Source organism: Penicillium cataractarum (genome assembly GCF_028827025.1).
Source record: "Penicillium cataractarum strain IBT 29864 chromosome Unknown utg000004l, whole genome shotgun sequence".
Classification (NCBI taxonomy): Eukaryota; Fungi; Ascomycota; class Eurotiomycetes; order Eurotiales; family Aspergillaceae; genus Penicillium; species Penicillium cataractarum.
This window is the reverse complement of record NW_026622740.1, coordinates 3156565-3168985: the sequence shown is the minus strand read 5'-3', so window position 1 is coordinate 3168985 and position 12421 is coordinate 3156565. Positions and strand designations below refer to the sequence as shown.

The window sequence follows — 12421 nt, the reverse complement described above, 5'->3', positions numbered from 1 at the left end:
TGAAGATAATAATAATAACAATGAGAACAATGTAACAAGACCCTGATTGATAAGCTTTCTTTTCCTACTAAATACGGGGTCGATCCGTGCAGATGCTGCCTCGGACTTTTAGTTTCTCCTCCATAGGCTTGGTTTGGCCGCGGAAAGCGCTCCGTCGTAAGATTGGTGATAATCTATTTCTCCGAGCTGCGCTTCATTCCATTGCAAAGATAATAGCCGCCTAAAATTGTCGCATCAGAGTGGAGCCCTTTAGGCTGAAACAAGTTTGAAATTTCCCGCCCCATAAGCGGTTAGAAAGCCTGACAGTCCCCATCCTCCGATCCAGACGAAAATCAGCATCGGGAGAGCCGACGAGAGATGACCAAAACCGGCAAACAGTGCGCTTTACCAATACGAAAATGGCTTTGGCTATGCTGATTAGTAATCCCTATCATCTTCCTTCAGTCCTTCAAAGCAACTTACGGACTATCTCTATCCTACAAAGTACCTCCGGTTGCCACGCCGGAAGCATTTTACATCTCATGAAATTAGGGTTGTAATTGATGAGGAAAATTGGATCGCCAAATATGTCCGTCGTGTTCTTAGTGTGCTCTGCAAGAAAGTAACAACTATTATACTCCCGGGAACAAGAAGTAAATCCCCATAAAGGGACAATCAGGCGTAGTTGATGACCTTGAGGGGTGACTGCGAAACACTTCAATCTATGACATACTATATAATATCATTATTGTACACTTATTTGTATGGTATGCAAGATCAGTGAATCTTTCAGAGTGCCAGTAGCACCGTCGCGAGACAGTTCTAACTTTGGAAACCCAGACCCGGCACTTTAGACAATCGGACACATATCACCAAGATGAACAAGATTACCGAGCCCAATGAGGCAACAACCATTCTCTTATTCGGATCACAGATCGAGAAACTGAACAAGGATTCGCTAGACGAAATTCAAAGCACATTACAAGACGAACCTTCTCGGGAATGGATCCTCAAGACTGTAACAGAGCTCCCAGGCTACTGGGATGCCATGGTCAAACAGATCCCTGAGATCACAGATGCAGTTGGTGCAAAGGGGAAACGGCTTCTTGCAGATCTCGACACCTGGGTCAAGCACATCCACGAGGAAAATGGGGGAGGTGATTTTCTGCGCGAGCTGGAGGCCCTGCCAAGCGTGGTTCTCTCCCCATTGGTCGTCCTGACGCAGTTGACGCAATATCGGCAGTACTTGGAACTGCAACGCAGAGCCAGCAAGGCCACGGCAGATACTGATATTCATGCACAACTGGTGGTTCATAAGAAGACATCGACCTTGGGCTTCTGCATGGGTCTCCTGGGCGCCTTCGCAATCGCATGTTCCCACAGCGCAAAAGATGTTAACGACTATGGGGCCGTGGCCGTCCGCCTCGCAATGGTGGGCGGTGCTTTAATCGATGCCCAAGACGAATGGAGCAAGAAGGAGGGACAAGGTCCTTCCAAGTCTTTCGCCACGGCTTGGCGAACTGCAGCACAGAAGGAAGAGATGGAGCGCGTGGTTGACGACCTTTTCCCCGAGGCATACATCTCGGTCTTCTATGACGATTCCCGCGGCACGGTGACGACGACAGAGCGTGCTGCACCACGGTTAGTGAGACGATTGCGATCCGCTGGCATCACCACAGCTGAGGTCGGCCTTCGTGGCAACATTCACAGCCCGAATCCCGACACGAAGGAGAAAACAGAAGCATTTCTCCACTTTCTCAGCACCACGCCAGGCTTGCAACTCCCAGACGCTTCTCGGTTGGCTCTTCCCACATATACTAATGCGGGAGATGGGAAGCCCGTGGAGGCTAGTGCCGGTCCTATGCACGAGGTCGCCTTACGTACCGTGTTTATGCAGCAATGTAACTGGTATGACACATTTGTGTCGGTTAAGAGGGTCATCTTCGACTCGGATCCAGATGCTATCATTGCGACTTTCGGCCCAGATCGATGCGCTCCACCGACATTGGTGCGTCCCTTGGGGCCCAGACTCCTCCATTTTGCGGATCTGCCCCTGGAGGTGCGAGTGAAATCGTCAATTAGCAGTCCCAGGGCAATCCTCACCGGCAATGTGGAGCAACTGCATGAGCAGCCACGAGACAATGTCGAGATGAATGGCTCAGATATTGCCGTGGTAGGAATGGCGATCAATGTGGCCGGAGCCGGGGACCTCGATGAGTTCGCCGAGATGCTGAAAACAGGCCAGTCACAGCACGAGCTTATCACTCCTGATCGCATCACATTTGACACCTTGTTCCGCGAGGGTGACAAAGATCCATCACGCAAGTGGTACGCCAATTTCATCCGTGACTCTGATGCCTTTGATCACAAATTCTTCAAGCGTAGCCCGCGCGAGTCTGCCTCTACCGACCCACAGCAACGCCTTCTGCTTCAGTCTGCATATCAGGCCGTTGAGCAGTCTGGCTATTTCACCGAGGCGACTCGAAGTCCACAGAAAGAAGCCAAGTCTCGTGGCCATGTCGGAGTTTTTGTCGGCTCTCCGGCAGTTGACTATGAGCATAATGTGGCATGCCACAGCCCCAATGCCTTCACAGCTACAGGAAATCTGCAGAGCTTCCTCGCTGGCCGGGTGGCTCATTGGTTCGGATGGACCGGACCTGCCATTACTATTGATACGGCCTGTTCGTCATCAGCAGTGGCCATTCACATGGCCTGCCGTAACCTTCTCACGGGTGAATGTAATGCAGCCCTGGCTGGCGGAGTGGCACTCTGTACAAACCCTCTCTGGTTCCAGAACCTGGCTGGAGCTAGCTTCCTTAGTCCAACGGGCCAATGCAAGCCATTTGACGCACAGGCGGACGGCTTCTGTCGAGCCGAGGGAATTGCTTGCGTATTCCTCAAGCGTATGTCGGACGCTATCGCCGACGGTAATCCGATCCTAGGCTGCATTGCTAGCTCGGCGGTTTATCAAAACCAGAACTGCACTCCCATGTTTGTGCCAAACTCACCATCACTCACCGAGCTCTTCCAAGATGTTATCAGACAGTCCAAGGTTGCCCCGAGCGACATCTCTCTGGTCGAAGCTCATGGCACGGGAACGGCGGTTGGAGATCCGGCTGAATATGACAGCATCAAGAATGCCGTCGGTGGACCCAGTGTTCGCTCAACACCTCTACCCATTGGATCAGTTAAGGGTCATGTTGGACACGCCGAGGGTGCATCAGGCGCCGTCTCACTGATCAAGGTCCTGATGATGATGAACAGAAACTTCATTCCTCCACAAGCCAGCTTTTCACGCATGAATCCAGGCATCAAGGCATCTTCATCTGACATGCTAGAGGTTGTCACCTCTCTCCGTCCTTGGAATGACAGCACCAGCAAGAAGGCCTTGATCAACAACTATGGCGCCTGTGGTTCAAATGCAGCCATGGTGGTCACTCAATCTCAGCACCACAGCTTTGGAATGGCGGGGGCATCAATCAGGGCCCTGGGTGCTGTCGATACTGAGCACAAGCCGCGGTTCCCATTTGTGATTTCTGGTCTTGATGCACGCAGCATTCAGAGGTATGCTAGCAAGCTGGTTTCTTACGTGCAAAGTCTGTCGAACGTCAATGGAAATGCGAGCCTAGCCGACATCTCGTTCAGCGTAAACCGGATCTGCAATCCATCGCTGGCTCACGGCATTTGTTTCGCCGCAAACTCGGTCAACCACTTGCAAGATACACTCTCACGGGTCGCCGCTGGCGATTCCTCCCAGAGCTCATTGTCCGTCGAGCCTAACAAGCCGGAACGTCCTGTTATCCTCTGCTTCGGTGGCCAGGTTTCGACATTTATTGGCCTGGACGAGCACCTGTATGACAGCGTCGCTATCCTGAGGCATCACCTTGACGAGTGTGATGCCATCATGCAATCCTTTGGCCTCGACAGCATTTTCCCGGGGATTTTCTCGGACTCACCGGAAGAGGATCCCGTCCATGTGCAGACCATGCTCTTTGCTATGCAGTACTCTTGTGCCCGATCATGGATTGACTGCGGTCTCTTTGGAAAGATATCTGCCGTTGTCGGTCACAGCTTTGGGGAACTTGTGGCACTCTGCATTTCGGGGGTCCTCAGTCTCCCAGACGCTGTTCGAATGGTGGCAGGACGTGCTCGACTCATTCGGGAGGCGTGGGGCACAGATAAGGGTGCGATGATGGCCATCGAGGCAGATGCATCACTGGCTCAAGAACTCGTCGCCGCCGCCGGGCATCGCCTCAAAGAGCTGGATGCCGATGTGGCCCCAGCTGACATTGCTTGCTATAATGGAGTGCGAAGCTTCACTTTGGCAGGTCCGACAAAGGCCATCGACGCGGTTACGGAAACCATTGCACAGGAGACAAAGTTCTCGGCCATCAAGAGCAAGAGGTTGAACGTCACAAATGCCTTCCACTCGTCTCTCGTGGACCCGCTCGTCGAGCAACTGGAAGAAATTGGCCGGGGATTGACCTTCAACCAGCCGTTGATTCCACTTGAGCTTGCAACGGAGACCAGATCCTCAATTAGTGACTTGACTTCCACTTATGTGCCTAAGCACATGCGCAAACCTGTCTTCTTCTGCCAGGCTATTCAACGCCTTGCAGAGGAACATCCGTCAGCCATATTCCTTGAGTCTGGTTCGAGCTCTGGTATTACGGTTATGGCAAGCCGTGCGCTGCCTGTTGGAGGAAGCTTGTATGGTTTCCAACCAGTGAAGATCACCAACTGTAATGGGCTTGACGGTTTGACGGATGTAACGGTTTCTCTCTGGAAACAAGGTCTAAGGGTCTCATTCTGGCCGCACCACGCATCTCAGACCAATGAATACGTCAACCTTGTCCTCCCACCCTATCAATTCGAGAAGTCACGGCACTGGCTGGATTTGAAATCCCCAGCAAAGGCTATTCAAGAAGCTGCAGCGCTCCTGGTCCCCAGCGGACGAGCCATCGAACGCATAGAGAGCGACGAGAGGACTCTCGGGCTTTGTTCATTCATCGGGTACCTCGACAAACAGGAGAAGGGCAAGGGAAGCAACCGCACGGCAAAGCAGGCCCGCTTCCGCATCAACACGGGTTCGGAAGAGTACAAAAGATTCGTTTCCGGTCACATCATCGCAAAGACAGCGCCTATCTGCCCTGGTACCTTGCAGGTTGATATGGCCATCGAGGCCTTGTTCAGTCTTCATCCAGAGTGGAAGGACGACGGGTTACAGCCCATTGTGCACGATATGGTCAATCACTCCCCTCTCTGTGTCGATCCCTCGCGCGCTGTTTGGCTTGACTTCAAGTCAGCTGGTGGTGATCTCACACAATGGGACTGGAGCATTTCGAGCACCCCCGTCGGTTCTGATAGTGACGGGCAGATGTATGTTCAAGGGCAGATCCGTGTCCGCTCCGCAGAGGATGCGTCCTATGCTGGCGAATTTGCACGTTTTGAGCGCCTATTCCCACATTCTCAAGCTCTCAAGTTGCTTGCTTCTGCTGGCGATAATGAACATGTCGAGGTTCTGCAAGGCCGGAATGTCTACCGAACCTTCGGTGAGTTCGTTGACTATGCAGACATGTATCGTGGTGTGCGCTCAGTTGTCGGTCTTGCCGATGAGTGTGCCGGCCGTGTTGTCGGTCGATATGCTGGCAAGACGATGTTGGATACCCTGCTTGATGACAGCTTCAGTCAGGTCGCCGGCATTTGGGTCAACTGCATGACGGACTTGGCACCTGGCGACATGTATATTGCCACGGGCATTGATTTGTCTATGCGTTCCCCTCGCCAAATCATTGACAGTCGTAGATCCCAGGAGAACTGGCATATATATGTTCGCAATACCCGGCAATCTGAGGCAGCTTACTTGAGCGATGTCTTCGTGTTCGACGCTGCTACCGGGGAGCTAGCTGAAGTCATGCTAGGAATCCAGTACTCGCGCATCTCCAAGGCGTCCATGAGCAGAATGCTGACCAAGCTCACGAAAGACAAGTCGGTCATGCGTACCCCAACAAGTACAGTGACTGGTGTAACAACACCAAGTGCAGTCGCGCGCAATGACGGGGTGGTTTTTGCTCCTCTTCCAACATTGCAGCAGCGGGCTCCCACCACCAGTGTTGTTAATGACTTGAATGGGCAGGCAAAGAAGAAAAAGAAGGAGAAGAAGCCCACCAGCTCAGGACGACCTGATATCAGCGACGAGATCCGGAAGCTTGTCGCGACGGTGGCAGGCATGGATGTTAGCGAGATCACTCTCGATACCGAGGTTGCCGACATTGGTATTGACTCGCTGATGGGGATGGAGCTTGCTCGTGAAGTCCAGGTGGTCTTCAAGCAGGCAATGGATCAGGATACTCTGCTTCAGGCCACCAGTGTCCGCCAGCTTGTCAACGTCATTTCTGGCGTTTTATTCGGCGAGGGCGATGGTGCTGCCCCTGTTGATGCCGAGACCAACGTGGCCAGCAGCGATTATTCCTCGGATGAGGATGACTGGTCAAACAGTGAAGGCGATACCTTGGCCACCCCTCCCTCGGGCTCAGACACAAGAATCGCTACACCTGATCCTGTTAAGTCCAATCCCACTGGCAAGAGCCTGGATCTCTCGCCTATGGATCTCTTGGAATGTTTCAGTAACATCAAGATGAGTACCGATCAAAAGCTTGTGGATCAGCACGTGGACAATGTGGACGGCCATATCATTGCAGGTACTAGTCGACTGTGCGTTGCTTTGATTGCGGAAGCGTTCCAGGATCTGGACTGTTCTCTTCGTTCTGCAGCCAAGGGCGATAGTCTCTCGCGCATCCCCTTCCAGCCCGAATATGACCGCCTTGTGGAATGGCTGTACAGTTTCTTGGGGAATGATGCTCGCCTGCTCGACATCGATCCAACCAGTGGCCAGGTGACAAGGACCGGTGTCGCGGTGCCGTCCAAGCCCAGCGAAGCTATGATGGAGGAGTTCATCAATGACTTTCCGGACTGGGCAGTCACAGCCAAGCTGATCTACCATGCTGGAAAGCCTCTGGCCAAAATTCTCAAAGGCGAGACCGACGGTATCAAGATTCTCTTCGGCTCAAGCGAGGGTCGCGAACTGATGGCAGGACATTACCGACACAACCCATTTGCCGCCTTGCTTGGAGGCCAGATGGGCGATTTCCTCACCCTTCTTGCCAGCAAGCTAAAAGTGAGAGGCGAGCAAGGAACACTCAAGATCTTGGAGATGGGCGCTGGAACGGGTGGTACAACTCTGATCCTCGTTCCATTGCTGGCATCCTTGAATATTCCGGTTGAGTATACATTCACTGACCTGTCATCGTCCATGGTTGCCGCGGCACGACGTACCATGGGCAAGCAATATCCTTTCATGCGCTTTGCTGTTCACGATATTGAAAAGGCCCCTGCGGAGGAGATCTGTGGCCAACATCTCATCATCGCCAGTAACGCCATCCACGCCACACACAACCTGGTCGAATCTGCCAAGAATGTCCATAAGGCCCTGCGGCCGGACGGCATGCTCATGATGCTCGAACAGACTGAAGATACCCCTCTATCCAACTTGATCTTTGGTCTGTTCGAAGGTTGGTGGATGTTTGATGATGGGCGCACGCATGCAGTCGTGCCTACTGAACGGTGGAGACGAGATTTGCAGGCCGCAGGCTTTGGTCACGTTGACTGGACTGATGGTCACTTACCGGAGAACAACATCCAGCGTGTCGTTGTCGCGTTGGCCGGTGGATCTGCTATAGATCCTCTTCCGATCCCGTCGTCGTCGACTAAACTACCCGAGCAACCCACGCGCAACCTGGTGACGCGCGAAGCTGAAGCTGAGAAATACGTTACTGAGCATACATCTGCTTGGTCTACGCCGGACCTGGATGAGGTCAGCAAAAAGCGACATGGCAAGTCAAGTCAGAACGTACACGACGCCGTCGTGTTGGTCACTGGAGCCACTGGGAGCTTGGGTTCGCACCTGGTTGCTGCATTTGCTGAACATCCCGACGTCAAGACTGTGGTTTGCGTGAACCGACGCAGAAGCCTCACGCCGGTCGAGAGCCGACAAGCTGATGCCTTTTCTAGTCGTGGCATCTCCCTTTCGCCAACCGCAAACTCCAAGCTTCGGGTTGTCGAGACGGACACCTCTCAGTCCCAACTAGGTATGGACGCGTCTGAGTATCAATGGTTGGTGCAAAATGTCACTCATATTGTACACAACGCCTGGCCCATGAGTGGCACACGGCCCCTTCCTGGCTTCATTCCCCAGTTCCAGGCCATGCGTCAGCTCTTGGACCTGGCACGCGACGCCGCTTGCTTTTCGCAGTCCGACGATGATGTCCGCCGCATTGGATTCCAGCTCGTCACCTCTATTGGAGTTGTTGGCCATGCAGGCCGTGGACGCATTCCGGAAGAGCGAGTGCCCATCTCTGCCGTTCTGCCCACGGGCTACTGCGAAGGCAAATGGATCTGCGAGCGCATGCTGGATGAAACACTCCACAAGTACCCCGACCTCTTCCGTCCCATGGTCGTCCGTCCAGGTCAAATTGCGGGATCCTCGAACAGTGGCGTCTGGAACCCCGTCGAACACTTCGCGTTCATGGTGAAGTCGGCCCAGTCCCTGCGCGCATGGCCCGACTTGGACGGGAGTATGCAATGGGTGCCTGTCGATGCGGCTGCAGCCTCCATTTCTGAATTGTTGCACATTGGAAACGAAGCCAATGCAGTCGAGGCATACCCTGTCTATCACATTGACAATCCGGTTGGTCAGTCGTGGAAGGAGATGTCGCCTGTTTTGGCGCGTGCGCTTGGCATCGCGTCCACCGGAATCGTCCCGTACCGCGACTGGCTCCGACGGATTACTCGCTCGCCTCTGCAAGAGTCGGAGAACCCAGCTTCGCGGATTGTGTACTTCTTAGATCGCGACTATGAGCGTATGTCTTGTGGTGGGTTGGTCTTGGATACGAGCAAGACGAAGGAGCACTCTAAGACGATGGCTTCGTTGGGGCCACTGAGTCCGGCAGTTGTTGAGGGATATGTTAGATCGTGGAAGGAGACAGGCTTTCTTTCCTCGTGATTGGATCTTTCTAGAATGTTTGCTTTGTTGATGCGATTTTTGTTTTCCTTTCTTTTATTTTTGCTGTACATGATTGCTGTATATCTTTACTTGTGGATTTTCTAGAATTTCAATACAATTTCTTCTCGTTATCTAGTCTTCCAGTAATTCTGCGATCGTCCTCCAATCCAAGGGACTCCATCTTAGTAAATAGTTAAGACAGGGGGGATTTACGACGGGTGGAATGGAATAGCTTGAGGGAATGAAGTGGGATTCGCCACGGTCGCGTCGAACGTTATAACGAGTAATCGCCCTCAAAGAAGCTTACACAGAGGTTTTGCCTCTGCTATATGGTACGATTCCATCATGTGCCTATTGAGTAAAATTTAGCTCCAGAATGTCTAGATGTATCGCGGTAAGCACAGATCTTCCACATAATTCATCAAGCCACTACGGAAAACAACAGAAACAAACAATGCAAACAAAACATGGATTTCACGATCAATAACACCCATGAGAGGTGCCACTTTCTTCCATTATCATGTTTTGTATCCCATTAGAAAGACCGCATTTTCCCTTTGAATCGCTTGCTATCGTAGATAATTACTGTGCAACAATCAATGATTCCTGCCTAGGGAGGTACTCGTAGTTGACACCAATCGCGACTGGACTTTGTACGATATATATTTCCCATCCATTATGCTTCCGCCGGGAGGTTCAGGTAAAAGATCTAAGTCTCTGGACCAACACCACCAATGTACGTACAGTAAACTCCCGTTTTCGGCACGGGCCTCCGTGCAACAGAATTCCGATGTGCCTAATGAAAGTGTGCCACTAATATCGCGCTAAACCTCATCTAGTAAGAACTAGTCTGTTTTTGGTCTAAAGTAGTCATCCACCCTTCTCTGCTTCCTCCCATTGATCTCGAATCGAGAAAAAAGATGAGCGATCCTCTCTATATCACGTAGATCTCTCTCAGTAATTCCCTCTTGGTGCTGGGCAAATTGAAGAGCTTTATGCATATATTCAATAGCTTCAACACGCGAGAGGATATCCAGCGGTGGTCCGAATATATATTCGTCCTGGTCGTCCTCGCTATCCTGAACCCCATTATCCCCACCTGTATTTTCTTCTGAAAAATGAACGATAATATCAGATAAATCAGGCTCTTCCACGTCGATGTTTTCTCCTGGAGGGTCTAGAAATTCATCTAATGCCATAACCTCTGTACCAGGAAGCCGGTCGGTCACCTCTGCGTATAAATCACCTAGTTGAAGGTCCTCAGACGGAGACGTATTCATCTCATTAGTGCTAGGACTAATAAGCGTGCTCTTGATAAAGCACTTCTGAATAGTCTCATCTAGGACGTCACGTCTCCAAGCCTGGGTGATCCAATGTAGTGTGTAATAGAGGCTCATTCTCTGCGTAGGATCGACGCCGCGGTCTATCATATTAACCATCCATGTCAACCATTTCTTCCGATAATGGTGCTTAAGGTTTCTGATGATACCCTGGTCTAATGGCTGGTAAACCGAGGTCGCGTTTGGTGGCAAAAAAACGACTTTAATATTAGACGGCGGTGGCGCATGTTCAAGCGCAGAGAGATGCGCGCTAAAGTTATCGAGCAATAGCACGACTCGTCTTTGTGTGCCAATATGCCTATAAAACGAGCGGAACCATTCTTGCATAACATTACCGCGCATCCATGCGTTCTTGTTCCATCGCCAGACACATCCAAGTGCTGGGATATTGAGTTTTCGTAGAGCACGAGGCATCTTCGCAGTGCCTATTAACCATAGAGGCATTCGATCTGAACCAGTAGCATTGGTCGTTACTGCGAGAGTAATCCTGGTCTTGTCTTTTTTATAACCAGGACTACCCTTACTCGATAGACCCCCATTTGGCATTCGACGCCAGAATAGACCTGTTTCATCCATATTATAGACATCGTTTGGCTGATATTGGTCGCAGATAGCCCGAATAGCTTCCATGTCGGAATACATCGAAGCCGGAACCGATGCAGATTCGCCATAGGAGGTATGATATCGGATCGAATGGCGCTGTTTGAACCGTGATAGCCACCCTTCAGAGAAAAGTGGCGGGTCGAGATCTTTATACTGGGGTATTTTCTTCCAATATTCGACGGCTTTGCTCTGAATCAATGGGCCTGTTATAGGAAAACCGGCATTCTCGTGACGCTGCTGCCAGATATATAGGGCCTCATCTAATAGAGGCCACCGAGATGCTAACGGGCGTTTGTTCTGACCAGCTAAACCAGTATCAAGGTACTCGTATTTGGATGAAAGAATCTTGGAGACGGTCGCACGGTTGATATGACGATTAAATTGAGATGAAAACCACTCAGCGCATTCTCTCTGAGTAGGTTTAGGGCGTGTCTCCGATGCATAGATACGTAATGCTTTTTTCTGAGCATCGGATATGCCTTTGTTGGGTTGTTTTGGTATAGCCAGTTTAGCTGAAAGAGCGACCGAAGAAGGGGTGGAAGGGTTGGAAGGGGAAAAATCCTGCATTCTGATTGGTCGGTTTATATGACTAAGCAAAAATTGAAGAGAATTTTGTGTGCCAGACAAAAAGGTGTGCCGGTTGGCCTCTTATATATGGGAAAACTCTAAGAAGTGGGTCCATCCAACAGATTTTGGTGCCTAATAAAAATGTGTGCCTAACCTGGGAGTGCCGAAAACGGGAGTTTACTGTAGTTGAATCCTAGGTATTCCACATGACTCTCCATCTTCATCTTCTGAATTTCAACCTACTTATTTCTATCCCTAATTTATTAAATCGAAAACGCTTAGAGGCTTCTAACGAGGTCTAACATAAGGTGGTTCTAGATCTATAGATAGGTAGTGTGCCCAACCATCACTACCTAGGTATAAATATTTTTGTCGTCCATACCAAGGTAAGTTTGGGACTAGCATCAAATAGAGAACCTGGCATAAGCTGACTATGAGAGAGAAATCATCGGCGCCGAAAGTATGAGCGGTATCTAAGGTTGAAAATCGATTGAAAGCTTAGTGGGGGCCGCTAATTGCCTACGGACTTTTTGGAAGTCCGGACGAAGACGCGTCTCTTTAGTCCGGCACATCTTCAACTGCCCGCATAACCGGAATCTCACCTTTAGGTAGCGAACCAAAAATCCGCCGGAAAGTCGTTCCAGATCTGTCAATTATGCGCAGGAATCAATGTAGGAGGCAGGTCCCTGCAGCCTCTCCGCTATGGGTGTCGCTAATAGGGCCCTTCTCTGTTACCAGTTAAACTGTAAAGCAGCCATATTGACCAGCCATTTTCCATCATCGTCATCTTCTATCATTTAGACCTATAGACCACTCAATTCTGTTTTTTCACCTGTATTATTTCTCAAAACTCTCTTCTCGGTTGCTCTCC

The 12421-nt window shown here is 50.9% G+C and overlaps 1 protein-coding gene across 1 annotated transcript; it reads left to right on the top strand.

Annotated features, from left to right (window-relative positions):
- Positions 1-856: 856 nt before the first annotated feature.
- On the top strand, positions 857-9040 carry N7496_005650 (uncharacterized protein; the record flags this gene model as incomplete). The annotated part of the gene is made up of 1 exon (XM_056698579.1): positions 857-9040. The coding sequence occupies one exon, from the start codon at positions 857-859 to the stop codon at positions 9038-9040; it is 8184 nt and encodes a 2727-aa protein (XP_056557104.1).
- Between the last annotated feature and the right edge of the window lie 3381 nt (positions 9041-12421).